Source organism: Canis aureus, chromosome 2 (genome assembly GCF_053574225.1).
Source record: "Canis aureus isolate CA01 chromosome 2, VMU_Caureus_v.1.0, whole genome shotgun sequence".
Lineage (NCBI taxonomy): Eukaryota > Metazoa > Chordata > Mammalia > Carnivora > Canidae > Canis > Canis aureus.
This window is the reverse complement of record NC_135612.1, coordinates 58,318,291-58,336,512: the sequence shown is the minus strand read 5'-3', so window position 1 is coordinate 58,336,512 and position 18,222 is coordinate 58,318,291. Positions and strand designations below refer to the sequence as shown.

Here is an 18,222-nt window from a genome sequence, read left to right as displayed (position 1 = left end):
ATGCAGGCCATGAAAACAGTGGCACTTCAAAGTAGAGGAAAGAGAGTAGATTATTTATTAAATGCTGTTGTGACACATGGCTATTTTTTTAAATAAGAACTTAGGTTCCTTTCCTATACCTCAACACATATTCAAAAGGAATTCATATTTTAACATTGAAAAAAATAAAGTACTAGGATAAAACATAAATTTATATATTCTCCAGAATGAAGAAAATTTCCCTAAAAATGAAGCCAAAGGCAGAAAATCATAAAGGAAAAGACTGATTTCACTAATAAGATTTTAATACATTTATATTCCTCAAAACAGATATATACACAAAATTAAAAAGAAAATGAAAAGAATATTTACAGTATGTATGGTAGACTAATGGCTAAATTTAATAAAGAACTGTTACCAACTGGAAAGAAAATGATGAAAAATATATATATATTTATTCCCCAAAATAAATAGGGCAACGAACAGTACTTTATGAAAGGCAGATTAAAAAACATATAGCCATTATGTATTTTCACATTTTCCATAAGGCACGCATGTTAATCACTGCAATTCTTTAAAGAAGGAAGAAGGAGATTAAAACAAGATTGGGGGCAGCCTGGGTGGCTCAGCGGTTAAGCATGTGCCTTCAGCCCAGAGCGTGATCTTGGAGACCTGGGATCAAGTTCCACGTTGAGCTCCCTGCATGGAGCCTGCTTCTCCCTCTGCCTGTGTGTCTCTGCCTCTGTGTGTGTGTGTGTCTCTTATGAATAAATGAAATCTTAAAAAAAATAAAATAAAACAAGATTGGGGAATTCCTCTTTTCATTCATTCTTCAGCACAAAACCAGAAACAATGATGAGTCAACAACACCAAGTCCCTTTCGAAGGCTGAGAATTCAAGCAGCATGGGTCATTAGATGCCCCAATGGGTTTCTTCTGAGACTGCTAACCAATTTCTACTAGAGTGGATTTCCTGCTGGTCACGCACCTGTCACGCACCTGTCCTGGGAATCTTACTGCTGTATTTCCTGCAACACCATCTCATGGTGAGCCATGACTCACACTTGAAGACCTGGCTCAGCTACGTCTCCCCAGACATGTCAGACAAAGAGTGCCCTCCTCCACCCTGGGCCCCTACAATGCTCCCCATGGAGGTCACTGTCGCCAGGCCTGAAACCACCGTCCCACGTGCGATGGGCATCACTGCTGCCACCAAGTGCTTACTACATCACGGGCACTGTACACACCTTATCCAAATTTTCTTATTCACATCATGTCAGTAGAGCAAGCACCATTATCTGCATCTCCAAACGAGGAGCCTTGATTCAGAGGGATGAGAGGACTCTCAAAGTCCACTCAACCAGTCTGCGACAGAACAAGAGACTAAACCCAGCTCCCTCGGAGGCCAACCCCCCCGCCCCGCCCCACTTAATCACTGCTCACCCTCTCTTCCTCAGTAAACTGAACTCCAGTGGCCACAGGTCCCCGCCTCCCGTGCGGCCTTTTTAGGGCATCGCCTGTGACTGCCATACCACAGGGGACTGACCATGAGTGCATGGACATTCATTATTGCCTTCACTTGTCCATCCATCCAGTGAAGGGAAACAATCCTCTTCCAGGATGGTGGTGGCTGTGCAAAGTTGCACAGCCTATTCTGAAAGCAATATCAAAACATCTATAAAAATTTAGACTCTGGGGATCCCTGGGTGGCGCAGCAGTTTAGCGCCTGCCTTTGGCCCAGGGCGCGATCCTGGAGACCCGGGATCGAATCCCATGTCGGGCTCCCGGTGCATGGAGCCTGCTTCTCCCACTGCCTGTGCTCTGCCTGCCTCTCTCTCTCTCTCTCTCTCTCTCTCACTGTGTGCCTATCATAAATAAATAAAAAATTTTAAAAAAAAATTTAGACTCTGTCCCCATGGCACTGCTGAGAGCTGACCATCTGGAGTTATTTGTGTAGGTATGCTAAAATATATCAGGGTGCTCTTTCTGCTGTTGTTGGTAATATTTTTAAAAATGGAAGCAATCTAAATGTCCACTAATGGAGGATTGGTTAAAAGAATTAGAGTACCTCAATGCTACACAACCATTTAAAACACTAAGGCAGATCACCATGTGTAGGTATGCAAGTAATTCTAAGGTTTACTAACAAGTGAAAAACCAAAACATAAAACAGAATATAGAGCATCATCCGATGTGCATACAGTTTTTAAAAAGAATGCACACGTACGGAGAGAGAAGGGTACCCAAATATGTTCCTGGTGCTCGGGTCTGGGCGGGGGGGGGGGGGGGGTTGACGGAGGGTAGACTTTGACTCCTCTGCATCTCCCTTACAAAACCACTGGGATGATTTACCCTGAGCGTGTAATTACTCACGAAGGTATGAAGGAACCGTTGCTCTACCACTTGGGGTTGTCCTTTCTCATCTGTCTCGTACACAACAAACCACACGGAAACAGGGTATGGTTAGCATGGATAGACCAGGACACCTGCTGAGAATCAGTCTCCATACATTCCAGGTCTTCTTTCACTCCAAGACCATATCCTTACGTCAGGATTGGTGGCATGCACGCAGATAAGCCACCTTCCCACCAGCAAAAAACAAACAAGTAACATATATAAAATCATCCTTGCCTTCAGCATTTTTTAATTTTACTTGTCAAGCCTACAGGGTACACAAGAGATGCCAGTCTTGCCCAGGGGTGGCTTTTCCTTGTACTTTTTTGCCAACTGAATGTGCAGCTAACGCACAGCTAACGATGACTCGGGGACAGAGGAACCGCAAGCATCCGGGTAAGTGGCAGGGCGGTTCTTGTGCATCTCACTAGCTGCGTCCATCCATCGCATCAGTCCTAACGAAAGATTGTCTCGCCCAGAGACATGGCTCCTTACTCCAGAACCCTTCCCTCTTGCCTTTTCGGTGGCAAAAGCAGGCATGTGAAAAAAGACTCTATCTGTGGCCTCTGACGCCTAGCACATTGCTAACGCCCATTTCCATGGACTTCAGGGTTCTCTCTTCTCCTTGCAGCTAACCCTTTCCAAATGTATATCTATGTTTTTCTCTCCACTTTCACAAACTATAGTAACCTAAGAAATAACATCAAAAACACGCAATCTGAGAAAACCTCATCTAGAGAGGGAAACGACTACGTCTGGCCCATGTTTGTCACAGCCTCATCTACCGTTGGCTCCCGTTTATAGCCTCGGGTTTTACCATGGTGCAGTGGAGACATGCTGAAGTGACTCCTGCATCAGTAACTATTTCCTAACCTCCTGACCTATGCATCCCACTAGCTACCTACAGCATCTCCTGGAGGCCCCAGAGCCACTTCAACAGGGTTCAGCCCCTGCCCCCAGACCTCCTGACCCCCGGCTCAGTTAATAGGACCATACCCTGAAGGCAGAGCCAGGCTGTGCCCCCGCGGCCTGGAGTGCTCAGTCACCAGGGCCTGCAACTACACTGTGCATCAGAACTCGTGTGTCCTCTCTATCCTTCCAGGGACAGTCAGTTCTCTTCCCTCCTACTCCCTCAGGTTCCCAGTCTCCTTGGTCTTTGTCTCCCCAGCCCACCCCCCTTACAGCTGGCAGAATGATCTTTGCAAAACACAGACTGTCCACATCACTCCCCCAATTAAAGTATTTCGGGATTTCCCCAAAACTTCCGGAATGAGGTTCAACCCCAAATGTAGCACATGCATGATTCTTCACCAGGCCTGTGAGTCCCCGACACGGAGTCAGCCCGAAACCACCCACCAGGTCACAGCCGGCCTGGGGCTGTCCATCCAAACACCCCTTCCCCTCCTGCATCCACTCTGCCCTTCCTCCTGAGTCATGGAACCACAACCTCACTCAGGAGTCCACAAACCCCATGGCAAGACTTTTGCAAGCCTCTCACATTTACTACACGGCACCGGACAGAAAATGTGTGCAGCTCCCTGGTCTAGAATGATGAGTGGAAAAACCAGGGCGACCCAAGAATTCTATCTGGGTGCAAGAATTCACCAGTGTACACAGAGGGCCAGCTTCAAGAATAAAAGCCTTGTGAAAATACCACACTGGAAAAATTCATGTAAAGGCATACTCCATCTGACCAGAAAAACAATAAAAATATAGAAATCAAGAATGAGGAAGGGATGCTTTAAAAGCAGAAGTAGCGAACCATGGACCCAGGAGAATTTAGAGTTGAGTTTAAAAGATTGTCCTTTATTAACGTACTAAGAAAATAACCAAACGTCAAAAACATTACACTTTAAGGAATAGATACACATCTTCGAGTTATTAATGATTTTAAAATCCCAGTTTGTTTTGATAAATGCTGGGAAGAATAAACACATTCACTTTCTTATCTCTTACAAGCAGTAAAGTTAACAGACGTCCTCTGGATAAAGCTCATGAGAATCTAAGGTTCGAGAGGTGTTTCACAGTAACCAACAGGCATAAGGGGGCAGCTCCAAGCTCTAGAGGGGAAGGACACAAAGGAACGCAAGTGGAAAAACACATTTTCCCCCCAAAATAGAATCCAAGATGGCAGAAGTAACCAGAAGGAAGGCCAAGTGCACCAGTTAGCATGAAACAGAGGGCAGGCCGACTCCCCTCTAGAAGGAAGAAACGACTCCCAGTCAAGAGCAATCCAGAAACCCAGCCACGTGCTGTTCACAGGGGACACAGCCCACAGACCAGGGCGCTGAAGATCACGGTAAGGGGGAACCAAACGCACACTCAAACGCACGGAGCAAAATCGGTAATAAGGAAAAATTCAGGACATTAGCCTTTTCATGGAAAAAGAGGGTTGGTTTCCCTCCATTTAAAAAATGCACAATTGACCATAACAGATGATAACTCTCTAGTGCTAAGAAACACAGACACATAGCATGTTAACGATTAAAGAAATGAACAAAACCTTCACTGCACTAGGACAGAACGGTAACCCTCTTGGGCTCCTACCTTCACACAGAAACACACTTCACAAGTGTGGCAATCTGTGTGTGCACGTATTGCTACAGACCCCGCCCCGTCCCCACACCCAGACAGGACTTTCCAAGCCTACGCAACACTCATGGGCGGCAAGTGCTACCGACCTGGAACCCACCCTGCCTGTACTTCCTTATTACCAGAACCATGACTTCTTAAAAAAGGACTTTTTTTTTTTTTTTTTAAGTATATTCCTACTCCTCCTTTATGGACAGGAGTCATCAGAGTTTAAGTCCATGAGATGTATGGGTTTTCAGAGAAGCTCCTTAAAGCAGACTCAACCAATGCCCCTTGCTTCATTCCTCCATCTTCGAGCCCAATACAGACGTGATGGCTGGATCTGTGCAGCTGTTCTGTAACCACAGGAAGAAGGCCAGGAAGACCAATGCACACCTGGCATCCTTATCCTGAGGGGGCCGATACCAACCACCACTGCTGCTAAAGTCCTCATGGCATGAAAATAAAAGTAACTCCTTTCCTTGTGTAAAGCCCATCCCACAGGGTTTGTTTCTTAGAGCCAAATGCAGTTCTCAACTCAAGTGCAGTAAGCAAAACGTGTAACCCAGAAAAAAAGCACTAATCAACTTGAAAATGATAAATTCTATGTGTCAATACTCCCTTAATACAGAGCAATGAAATTCCAAAGTGGTCAAAACAGTTTAGAAATTTTTAAAATTACGTTAGCTGCCTCCTGAGCCAGTGAAGCATCCAGTACTATTGTTATAAAACAGAAGATAATGGGGCCAAGTACATGACATGTCAAAATCCATGGAATGTCATTAAAGCTACGCTCAGAAGAAAGAATTAGAAGGTTTAAATGTTTTTTATTAACAAACAGGAAAGAATGAAAATAAATGAAGAAGAGTCAGAAAGAAAAGAAACCACAGGAGAGTAGGGATGTGATAATCAAAAAAGATAAAAAATAGAAGTTAATTAAATGGGAGCAGGAGGAAAGATGCAGCAAAGCCAGGTGGGCGACACTCTGGAGGTGGGGCGGGCCACACGGCAGTGCACCTGTAGCTAGCAGCATGGCCTGTCAGCTGGGACAGTTGCCAGCATTATTCTCATAATGATAATAGTTAATAATAAGGAGAGTGGGAGTAAACTTTCGGGGTGACAGACAGATTTACAGCATATGGTTTTTGAAGCCACGCTTATGTTGTATTTACAGTAAGTGCATACAGGTACCATTTATCTGATATTGACAGCACCATATGTGGAGCCATTCAGCAGCCAAGTCACTATATTTGGGAGGAGAAGCATTTCAGCTTAGCCTTAAAAATGGACAATTAAGATCCCAAAGGGCTGACAGAGACCAGGGGCACGTCAGGATGACAGCAAAGAGACCTCAAAATGAGGAAGCACAGTGACAGACACACCTCTGTCCTCTTTCTACTATCCCACTACAGAAGGTGGACTTCTGTTTCAGGCACAAGAGGAATACAGTCGAGATGAGAGCTTGAGTCCCTGTGTCTGCAGAACGGCAGCCTCGCACATATGGTCATGACAGGCAAAGGGGAGATTTCATTTCATGTACCTCTTACCCTTGTGTCTCAAGGGAGAAATTCTCTAAGCCCTTTTTCAAGAAAGAACACATCATAACGTATCATAAAGGAACATCCAATGTTGTTACCTTCTGAGACATTATCATGAAGAATATAGACAGGCTGCATTCGCTGCTGACGGCACTCACAGAAACAGACAGTGTTGGCTCCTGCCCGCAGGACAGGTGACCCAGAGGGAGGTGACGGAGTACCTGGGTGTGTGCCTGCGACTGTCCATTAACCCCTGGGGGCGACAGACGGACAGACGAGGAAAGCACCTGGGCAAGATAAGGCGCTGTCTGCAGGCACATGGACCCACAGTGGCACCTGTTTGCACGCAGGCTTCCCTTGAAGGATCGCAAGGCTAAACTAAAAACAATTTCCTTTTTCCTAATTCAAATCCCTATGAAAAAGTCTGCATCTACTCCGAGCTGAACGTCTACAGAAACAGCCATAAGCCTGATAAACACTCTAATGTTTTTATTAAAGGCCAGAAAATAAAAACTGAATAAGAGAAAGAGTTTGAGCCCCTGAAGATATGGGATGAGGAGCTGCAAGTGACCTGGGCCAGTCGTGGAAGTGACGCCAAGGCGGGGGCCAGGATGCCAGATGCATCATCACAAGAGCGTAGAGTGCTAAACCCAATCATGTGTCAAGGCAAGAACAGGCCATGACCTCTATAAAATGATCTTTTAATCTGAACGGGCTGGGAGTTAACAAGGGAACAGCACCACTCTGTGAACCGAGAATATGCTCTGAAGTTGTCCTGCAAAAGATAAAGCAGACAGTCCTGGGACAGAACCCAGAAGCCTACAGAGCACACACCTGTCACTCAAACAAATGCCTTGGAGGTTCTTCCTGTGTGTTTACCTGACAGGTGACTGGAAAAAAGTGTCTGGGGCACTTGGGTGGCTCAGTGGTTGAGCGTCTGCCTTTTTTTTTTTTTTAATTTTTATTTATTTATGATAGTCACAGAGAGAGAGAGAGAGAGAGAGAGAGAGAGGCAGAGACACAGGCAGAGGGAGAAGCAGGCTCCATGCACCAGGAGCCCGACGTGGGATTCGAACCCGGGTCTCCAGGATCGCGCCCTGGGCCAAAGGCAGGCGCTAAACCGCTGAGCCACCCAGGGATCCCGAGCGTCTGCCTTTGACTCAGGGTGTGATCCTGGGGTCCTGGGATCAAGTCCCACATTGGGCTCTCCACAGGGAGCCTCCTTCTCCCTCTGCCTGTCTCTCTCATAAGTAAACAAAATCTTTAAGGAAAAAAAAAAAGGTATCTGAACTTGAAGACCAGTGTGCTTTCAGATACAGTGACTGAGCACAGGTTCCTCCATGGGAAAGCAGGACAGTGTGCCCAGGAACCCAGTCCCCAGGGTGCCCACTCCATGAAGGTCGCTCATGCAGAATGTAGCCGAAGCAGAGAAAGCCCGCCTGTTGGTCCAGCATCTTCAAGAGTGAGGCACTGGGAAGAGAACTGGCCCTCCCACAGGAACTGGAGGGGAAGCAGGAGAACAGATGACCAACCTCATCAACTGCCCATGTGCCCTCAGGCAGTCCCGGCCACCTATGTGAACACCATGAAGATGCATGAAGACTGTGGGGCTTCCTCCCCATCCTGCGGAGCCGACCTCTGGGGGCAGCTCTTAGCCCACACACAGGTCACCCCAAACCCCCACACCACCACAGGGGATGCCCTCCCAACTACAGCTACTTGATGTTTAGTCCTGACAACTTATTGTGAAAGTCCATGTAAAATGAGTAAAGGGGATTTCTGTGAAGAAGAGACACATTAAAGGTCTAGAAACACCACTTCCAGTAAGAGAACAAGCTGTTGCCATACATCCCACCAGAACATCAAACCACGAAAGATGTTAGAACTACTTATTTCTTGGCTTAGGAAAATTAAACACACAAAAAAATTCACATTGTGCCAGTTGCCTCCAGAGACTCGTGTTGGGAGTCCTCACGGTGCTGCTGGATAATCCCAGATGCCTTTCCAGGGTTCACTCGGCCCTGTGATCTGAGAGACACAATCCAGTTCTGAATTATGACGTGGACACGGGTTTCCAGAGCACAAGCCACACACCCCACTCACCTGGCCCAGCAGCAGTCCATCCACGGCTCCTCTCTCCCCCTCCCTGACACAGAGAGCACTGAGAGCCTGGTACGTGCAGACTCCCTGGTACACCTGCCAGGTACCACCATCTTTTACATAAGCCGAGACCCACAGACCCGAGGTCGGCGTGCAGACTCAGCGCCCGACCAGGTGCAGCACCCAAGAGCAGACAGGTGGCTGTCACACTCCACGTCGACCTTAGCTCTGCAGCATCCTCAAACCAGCACCAGGACAAGACCAGTTCCAAGGTCCCTGCAGCCCAAGACTGATGTGAACCCCTTAGTCACAAACACCAAATAAAAACTCCTAGTGTCTTATACAACAGCTATTTCTGACAAACTTGTCTAAGTGCCCCTGTGTATGTCTTCTAATTATTTTTAAAACCTGACTTTCCTTGAAGGGATATAAAACACTGCTCATCTGTCAATTTACATAAGTGTTCTCGAGATTCATGATAATCTCAGTACTGGCCCCACCTCTACAAACTTCGACTCAAGTCTACAATGAGCACCACATGATGCCTTCGGAGCACAAGGAATCAGGAGGGCTGGTCTTCCAGAATCCCAGTCTCTGGTGTGTGTTCTTTCCACCAAGCAACTCACTGACACCGGCCAACGTCCTACAGTTAAATCGATTCTGACACTGCCCACCTGGAGACAGCATCAGAATCCACAGGGGGAGGACTCGGTCCCCCCAAGACTGTCCCCTCTCAGACACCAATCACAAGTCCTAGTGGTCATCTGTGCCTCTGACCCATGGCCCCTCCCTGGGCCTGTGAGTTGCTCACCGACCTTAGAGAGACATTTCCCTCACTAGAGTACTGGATGATCATGAAAGTGGTCACTCGGGAATATCCAGATGGAAGGGGCACAGAGGGCAGGTGTGGGGAGGGGGCGGAGCTTCTGTGACCAGTGCCAGGTGTTCCCCAAGCAGGGAGCTAACCGGTCCTTGTCAGGTCATGCTGAGGCTTCGCTGCATAGACAGAATGGATTACATCACTGATCACTGGCATCCCTAAACTGGGAATCCCAAACCTTGCTGACACAACTCGCTCCTCCCACTAACAGCCCCCACCCTTCAGTGCCTTCCAACTGTCATCTCATTGACACAAACCCGGGTGGCATTGAAAGACGTTTTTATTAAAATCGAGACATGTTTATCACTCTTATCACTAAGGAAATTAAAGGGGTTTTAGAAGCCTCCGTGCCAGAAACCAGAGCCAAAGACCAAATAGGTATATTTCTTATTGTAAGTCACAATATCATAGGATCTATCAGCAATAAGAGGCACCTAGGTGGCTTGGTCACTTTAAGCATCTGACTCTTGATTTTGGCTCAGGTCTTGATCTTGAGGTTGTGGGATCGAGACCCATGTTGGGCTCCATGCTCAGCAGGAAGTCTGCTTCTCCTTCTCCCTCTGCACCTCCCCCTGTTTGCATGCGTACGCATGCGCACACTCTCTCTCTCTCTCAAATAAATAAATAAATCTTTACAAAAAAGTCTAACAGCAATAAAAGAAATGTATCCCCAAGGAGAAATAATACAAGGTATATGTTAGATGCCAGGTGAGTGGGCATTAGAGCAGGAGGGGAGCAAGGTTTTGGGTGCAGCCAAGGAAGGTTTAGAAAAGGCAGCTGGAAAAAAAAAAAAGAAAGAAAAAGAAAAGGCAGCTGAGCTCACAAATGGCCAACTGCCACACATTGAGCCCCAACTACACAAGGGAGCATGCTAGGCACTTCACACACATTCCACTCCATCCTCTCAACACAGGCACTGCCATTATCTGCAATTTTCACATGAAAGAAATTCATACTTTAAGATGTTACGTAACTTGTCCAAACAGTAAAGCCTAGATTCAAACTCAGGTCGGCCTGAGTCAAAGGCAACACTCTCAAGCACTGGACTAACAGACACTTCCATGAGACACCCCAGCCCGGAGAGACAGCGGGCACAGGGTCACCGTGGGGCACACAGCACACTCTCGGGAGACAGGTCAACAGCAGTACACAATACAAAGTAGCTAGCCAGACAGGTGCCCACACGGAGCAGGCCACCACCATGGTCCCCTGCCAGCTTCCCCATTGCACTACAAGGTAGCCGTGACATCCATCCCCAGGGTCTCAAGACGTCTGAGGTTTCAAGGCTACATGTGACCTTTCTAGCCATACAGTAGAAAGGAGCAAAATTAGAACTCAGGTCCAGGCCTATGTGATTCCCATCTGTGTTCTGGGCTCCAGACATGGTAGTCCAGCTGACCCCTATGGCTGAAGAAGAAGGACAGCACCAGAGAGAAGTGAGAGTCTACAGGGAAGGACAGGAGGACCAGAGAGTGACCTCCATACGTAAACTGTATTCAGTGTCCCTCCGGCTGGCAAAAATCACCTAGTGGGAGCTGGGGTCTGCCCAGGGAGAGGCCCAAACAGGGTGGCGGACCTGCCACAAAATGAATTTCAGGAAAGTTATTACGTCCAAGAAACCGATCTGGAGTTTATTCCAATGGAACTAATCTGAAGAATCAAAACTGTAGACAAAAGATTCCCCCCATAACTGGGATTAGAGGCAGGTGATAAAAACATTACAAGGAAAAATCTGGCGATATCTGAAAACTGGATGGGTGGTGGAAACACATGATATATAATATGTGATATGTGATATTATATGATAATCACAGTCTCGCAAACTGTCTACCCATAGGAAGGGGAAAGACACAGAGAATGAGAAGGGTGAAGCCAGACATACTGAAATCTGGGGTCAGTGGGACATCGAAATGGCAGCAAAGCACTGAACGGGACAGCACAGAGGAGAGAGCCCTGTCAAATCACAAATCCATGTCAGCAGGGACCACGCACGGGTCATCAGCTTCGCAGCGACGGGGACCAGGCCTGCCTCCCGCCCTGCCCCCATCACACCCCACGCCGACCAGGTGCTCCATAAATATTTTCTGGATGAAGTCTTATGACCCAATCTAAATGTATTCAGCTTATCCTCAAGGATATCATGACTCTGTCAAATACCTGGATGAATTTCACACCCACCCTCATTATTTTCTTTCTGAGGCCATGCAATCCTATTAAAGAAACAAATGAGGTCAATTTAATGGGAATTACTTTGAGTGAACCAACCCTCACCCTCCCAGAAGCAGCGATCACAAGCAACCGAGAAGGACGTGACACTTGTTATGGACAACATCCCATTCGATTACTTTAAAATAATTGAGGACGCTTGGTTGAGGAAGAGACAGCCTTCATTAGGATCATTCATTCAAGTTATGTTTCAGGTGCCCACACAAAGGTATGAGTTCCCAGAGAGCCTCCAGGAAGAAACAAAACAGCCCTAACACAGTGATCCGAGCAAATAGTTTCCTATATTGAGGACGAGACAGCCTTCATTAGGATCATTCATTCAAGTTATGTTTCAGGTGCCCACACAAAGGTATGAGTTCCCAGAGAGCCTCCAGGAAGAAACAAAACAGCCCTAACACAGTGATCCGAGCAAATAGTTTCCTATATTCTGTGGAGTTTCAGAAAGGGGGTGCCTGGGGGCTCTGGTGGTTGAGTGTCTGACTCCTGGTTTTTGGCTCAGGTCATGATCTCAGGGTGGTGGGATCAAGCCTCATGTCGGTCTCCCTGCTCAGCAGGGAGCCTGCTTCTCCCTCTTCCTCTCCCTCTGCCCCTCCCCTCTGCTTGTGCACTGTCTCCCCCCCACACACAAAAAAGAATAGTTACTATTTACCAAATAGCTTCTAGAGACAAATCATGTGCTAAAACCATCCTCGTTTACTTGGACAGAGCTTATCGTAACTAGGAAGCACAACTAGATTAAGGGGAAAGATCGTGTCTCTTCCTTACTCTTCCCACTGCTGTCCTCAAATACAAGTAGAACAAAGGCATAAATGGACACGCTTTAGCTGAACCTAAGGAATACACTCCACAGTGGGCCGAGCTGGTACAAAGACCACGGGCTGTGTCCCTGAAGAACTGGTGACAGGAATTTCCGCAGGACATTCCAAGGTGATGCAAGCACTGGAGGAGCAGCTCTCAGACTCAGACAGAACTGGATGGTCCTGGGTCCCAGCCCTAGGCCTGCAAGTCTGGAGAAGCAGCTACATTAAGTCTGAACAAGGCCTCAGTCTCATCTTACAAGCCTGGGCGACTCCCCAAGATGTGTCACACCCCTTCCTGTCTCACTGTCTTCAAACGCTTGCAATCTCTGCCCCTGAAGACATGCCATGGTCCAACAATGTTGGACGTTCCTCTAGTCCAATACTGGCGTTCCTCCAATCTACCAAATGTGGGACAGGAGGGAGGTAGATCTGTGTATACCTTTGCCTAACTTCTAGCAGAGTGCAGGACTGGATCATAGAGGGGAAACAAAGGTCACAAAGCAGATGACAGATGACAGATGACAACCCCCCTCACTATGAGCCCCATGACCTTATCCTCTCCTGCCCCATTATGTCAATTTTGTAGGCTACAGAGTTAGCTTGGAAGGAAGCAGAAATTGAGAGACGATCGCACAAAGCTGCTCTGCGGTTCCTTGCCACTACTTAAGTCTTAGTCAAACATACATCTTTAAGGCAGGTCTGAGTCATCATTTGACAAAATAGTGCTCCTGGCTTGTTTTGCTTTCAGCTCTTTGACTGCTCGTTAACAATTAAACTCCCCAGTGGCTGCTGTCCAGGGAAGAGTGTGTGCAAAGGTCCAGTGATAAAGGAAGCAAAGCAGAGCTGGGAAACACACTCAGAGCAGCTGGAACTCAGGTTACACAGTGGGGGAGTGGAAATACCTGAAAACAGACACACAGAACCAAGTCAGGAAAAGCCTTGTAAGGAGTGTTCACATCTCCCCACCCCCCCAGGGCAACAGGAGGCCCCAGAGACACTTGAAACGGGAAAGAAACCATCAGATGGGTGTTTTGGAAATCTCATTTCATGTACTGCGTGGAGAATGGACCAACAAGCAGGAGAGGATGCAAGACGTACTGAAGAAGAGCAGTGAGGAGGAGCAGCGAGGAGGCCATCAGGACCACCCTGGTGGCTCAGGCTACAGTCCCAGCAGTGGACACACTCAGTACCCATTCAGTTGTAAAATCAGAAGGACTTGGCAATGGGCCACATAAGGGGTGTGAGGGGGGGGCAGGGAGTCGAGGAGGACCCTGACATTCCTGGCACCGTCTGCTGCATGGCTGCCGGTATCACATGCCAGGAGGGACCCACACCAGGAGGGACTGAGGGCAACAGAATTCAGCCTGGAGCAGGTGACACCCACAGGACATCCAGGAGATGTCCAGAAGGCATCAGCTGATCTGGAGGCAGGAAAGCTTATTAGCAATAATAATGTACTCATTAATATACAGAGCACAAGGGAAATCAAGGGAAATGATAAAATTACTCAGGGAAAATGTCTAATTAGACCGACAGGTAAGGGCCTGAGTCTGCACAAAGGTGACCACATCTCAATACCTTACTCTCACAGCTTACCAAGGGCTGCTCATCCTAAGCAGGGTAATAGGGGTACCTTGGAATGGAAGCCCCATACAGTTCATCCCCTTAAGAAAGTGACCTCCACAATCTGAACGTAACCGGTGGGTCAGGGGCCTGACAACCTGTTACCATTGGGTCATTGTCTGATGGCACCCAAGGGGATCAGTTCTAACACCATCAGCGCTCACCTGTGGACAAAGCTTCCTCCCGAACCTCATCCTCTCCAGGCTGGTGGATGTTCCAGGACGTTTTAGGAAGTGAGGAGATTTCCTCGGGTGACGCCAGCTTCACCATGTCCATGTGATTGCTCCTGAACTGGTAGCGTGGGATAAAGCAGGTCTTGCCTTGCTGGAAGATGTCCCTTATGATCTCTTCTGTCTCGATCTCATCGTGCATGCTCAGAAAGATGGAGATCCTCTTGGACTTTTGATACTGACTATGGGCAATCACCTGCATGGGAAATGACGGCAGTCACGTGGCTGCCCCCAGGTTATGCTCTTAAACACCAGTGGCTCCCCCCCTTCACTGTTGTCACACTTTCTCCCTGGTCTCTCAGCCTGCTGGGGCTTCTTGAATGATTCAAACACAAAACAACAGGACAGCAGAGTGCCAGGGGGCCAGGCAGGGCTGCATCCTGAAGCCAGGGCTTGGTTCCAAACCCGGCATCTACCTCCTTGACCCCCTGCCATCTTGGTCTCACATACCTGCTCCAGCAGGTGGGAAAACCCATGAGAACCCCAGGCCTGCCCCCCAGCTGCTGCCCACCCCAGCCACCCTCATCTGTCATCTCCCCTTCCTTTTCTGTTCTTCTGAGCTAAAAAGACAAAGATGCTGCAACTGGCTCATAACCAGGACTAGCAGAAAGAAACAGGTACAGAAAGTCAAGGTATCCCTCACAGGAAGGAGCGCATAGAAATTCAGTGGATAGAGGATGCAGGACAGGTGCCAAGGAGGTTAACTCCATCTCCCTGGGAACTCAGAACACTGGTAGGAGGCCTGACATAATGCAAAACAAAGAAAAATGTGACACTCAAATCCTGGGCAGACCAGGAGCTTCTGGCACCCAAGTATCTGCTGAGAAAGTAAAGGATCTGCCGTGTTCTCTTTAAAGAGAATATAAAACAACCAGAGCTGAACAAACAGCAACAGACATCGGTTAAAATTCAGCGTAAGGCTGTGCGCACACATTTATCTTTCTGGCTTCCTAAAATCTCATTTATGGGACAGTAATGAAGCACAAAAAAGGAAAACCATTAGAGCGCTGGGAACGAGAGACTTGAAGAATTTCTGCAAGACGGAGAGAAGACAGGGCTGTACTTCCAGACAAACTGCAGCACAGGCAGCCCTCGGCAGACGTGGCTGTAGCCCATTCCTCCCAATGTGCCTGCAAAGGGCAAGGAGAACCCCAGGAGCTGTCACACCTACATTCACAAACCGTCCCCACAATAAAGTTTCAGCAAACATTTCAGAAAGCCAAAACATAAAAGAGAAGGACTAAAGGGGTGAGAGAGATGATCCAGGAGGTAATGGAGATAATTCAGAGAACAGGGAATTTTGAAATTCTCATTATTTTTCTCAGACAAGTTCAAGAAGATAGTTGCATCAATAAAATAACAACAGACTGCTATGGAAAGAAAGCAATCAGAGAACTAAGAAGTAACACTTGAAAATTAAAATTAAGAATACCAAAATTTAAAAATTCAGGAAAAAGTCTTAAAATAGGAGAAATAAACAAAGAAATGGAGGAAGTAAAAAAAAAAAAAAAAATCTTACGAAATACAGAAAGGCAATACAGGATTTTCCCTAGTTGACTTCCAGGAAAAGCAGAAAGGGACAAAGAAAAAAGAAATAACCAAATATAAAACAGATAAAAATAGCAGTCTTCAACCTGAATGGTGGTTATGGGTGCTGAGCAGAACAAGGAAAAATATTTTGAAACTTAAAATTCAAACTATCAATCAAATATGAGGGTAAAGATATTTTCTAAGGTATATAGTCTTAAAAAGTTTTCCCCTATAGACATTTCTAAAAAATAATAATAATTTTAAAAAACCCACAAAAATAATTACTTGAGAAAATACTCTAATTAAAGATGGAAAGAAAGAAATCTAACCTAGAAGACACTGGGTTTGGGATCCCTGGGTGGTGCAGCGGTTTGGCACCTGCCTTTGGCCCAGGGCGCGATCCTGGAGACCCAGGATCGAATCCCGCATCGGGCTCCCTGCGAGGAGCCTGCTTCTCCCTCTGCCTATGTCTCTGCCTCTCTCTCTCTCTCTCTCTGTGACTATCATGAATAAATAAATAAAATCTTTAAAAAAAAAAAAAGACACTGGGTTTGAGCAGCAGCCCCAGCTTAGAAGCAGGGTGGGAGGGAACCCAGGCAGTGGTTGTGCCCCGGGCTGGGGCAGAGGGAAAGGGGGGCTAGAGTGCTCTCAAGAAGAAAACGGGTTTAATAGACAAAATGAAGAAGAATCTACTGAGAAGATAAAGTCTTGTTCTGCCAAAAAGGAAAAATAAAGGCAATCAGAAACTCCTTGAAAAATATAGAGGTAGGTGAGAAATGCAGAATTCGAAATAAGAACAGATTAAATCACATTCAAAGTTCACTGTATAAAGTATGAATTGTGAAACACCGGGTTGTGAAACATTTCTTCGATGTATTTGCAGGAGGTAAATTGTACTTATTACTGAGGGTCATGGGTCTGTTTCTCAACTTTTCTCTCTCATGTGCCGCCAGCTCTGAGTTGCCAATGTGTTGTTACTGGTTCTGTCTATAATTCCGACCTGGAATTTATGAAATCTAATCTTCTATAGGTGGACAAACTGACTTCATCTTGGTTTTCCCTGGGCAATTCCAAAATCTGCTCTTTTTTTTTTTTTTTTTCCCTGTTTGTTTTTTTTTTCTGCTCTGACTTCTATGGGCCTCCTGCCTATTGACATTAAATCGCCAGCTCTGAATTCTGAAATCACACAGGACTCCCCTCCTGTGTTCTCTGAGCTTTATCCAACCAGTTGGCAGGTCTTGCTGATTTTCGCTGCACCGACTCCTACTTTCCAAAATGCTTTTCCTAAAAGATATATCAAAAACACGTGTAGGGGCGCCGGACTGGCTCAGTCAGTGAAGCATGCAACTCTTGATCTCGCGGTTGTGAATTCAAGCCGCACCTTGTGTGTAGAGATTACTTTTAAAAAAATCTGTAGGGGCACCTGGGTGGCTCAGTGGTTGAGCATCTACCTTGGACTCAGGTCATGATCCCCCCGGGGTCCTGAGTCCTGCATAGGGCTCCCTGCAGGGAGCCTCTCTCTTTCTCTCTCACGAGTAAATAAATTTTTTTTTAATCTGTAAAAAAACAAAAAAAAACAAAAAAAAAACAAGGTGAAGCACTGAATGCATCCATCTACACACGTGTTTAAACCCTCACAGTAGGCCTACAAGGATGACGTGATCCTTTTAATGGATAAGGAATCAGACACTGGGAAAGATTAGGAGCCCGGGCCACCACCATACACCGCTAAAACGCAGATCTGTGTGGCTCCAAAGGGCCTGCTCACCGGTGTCCTTCCACCTCTCGCCAGGACACGGCTGCAGGGGCTCACCCACGCCATCCTGCCTCCACCTGACAAATCCCGTCTTCGACTACAAACTGCATCTCGAACATCTTCCACTGGTGGTTTCTGGAGCTTTGGTGTTCATCGTACACCTGGGCACTGCGATTCCTTATTCTCAAGCCCATTTCCTCCTGCAGACTCTACTTCAGAGCAACCGCCAAATCTGTTTCGTCCCTGCAACCCGCACACAGCCAGTGTGGACCGGGACGGGCGCTCCCAGGGCGGGAGAGAACCCGCCAGGATCCGAGCACCTGCGGGCCGGGCCAGGCTCCGGTACCGTCTACACCCCCGAGGCCCCCCGCCATGCCTCTGGCGGCTGCTCCAGGAACTCGGTGCAAATGCACACAGCGGCCCTGCACCCCTGCGTGGGGCGAGACGGAGGCTCTCCGGGCCGCTGGGACCCCTGGGGACCCTGCGCTTGGGAAGTGGGGGGACGACGGAGCAGGGAAAGGCGAGGAAGGGGTTCTGCGGGCTCAGCTCCCTGAAGCGCCTCCAGCGAACTCCGCAGGCTCCGCACCCAGGGCCCC

At 47.4% G+C, this 18,222-nt stretch overlaps 1 protein-coding gene across 4 annotated transcripts in view; it reads right to left on the bottom strand.

Moving 5' to 3' along the window:
• MTHFS (methenyltetrahydrofolate synthetase) overlaps nucleotides 1–18,222 on the bottom strand; it is a 32,364-nt gene that overhangs the window by 13,369 nt on the left and 773 nt on the right. Inside the window, exons 1-3 of one of the 4 annotated variants that reach the window (XM_077874456.1) lie at nucleotides 17,639–18,215; nucleotides 17,322–17,426; nucleotides 14,275–14,536 (exon numbers count right to left, since the gene is read on the bottom strand). In XM_077874456.1, the coding sequence (XP_077730582.1) occupies nucleotides 14,275–14,482 (208 nt within the window). In that variant the 5' untranslated portion in view covers nucleotides 14,483–14,536; nucleotides 17,322–17,426; nucleotides 17,639–18,215. Of the gene's footprint in view, nucleotides 1–12,452; nucleotides 13,390–14,274; nucleotides 14,537–17,321; nucleotides 17,427–17,638; nucleotides 18,216–18,222 lie in introns of those variants that run through there. The other 3 variants (XR_013365894.1, XM_077874455.1, XM_077874465.1) reach the window with 3 other exon arrangements.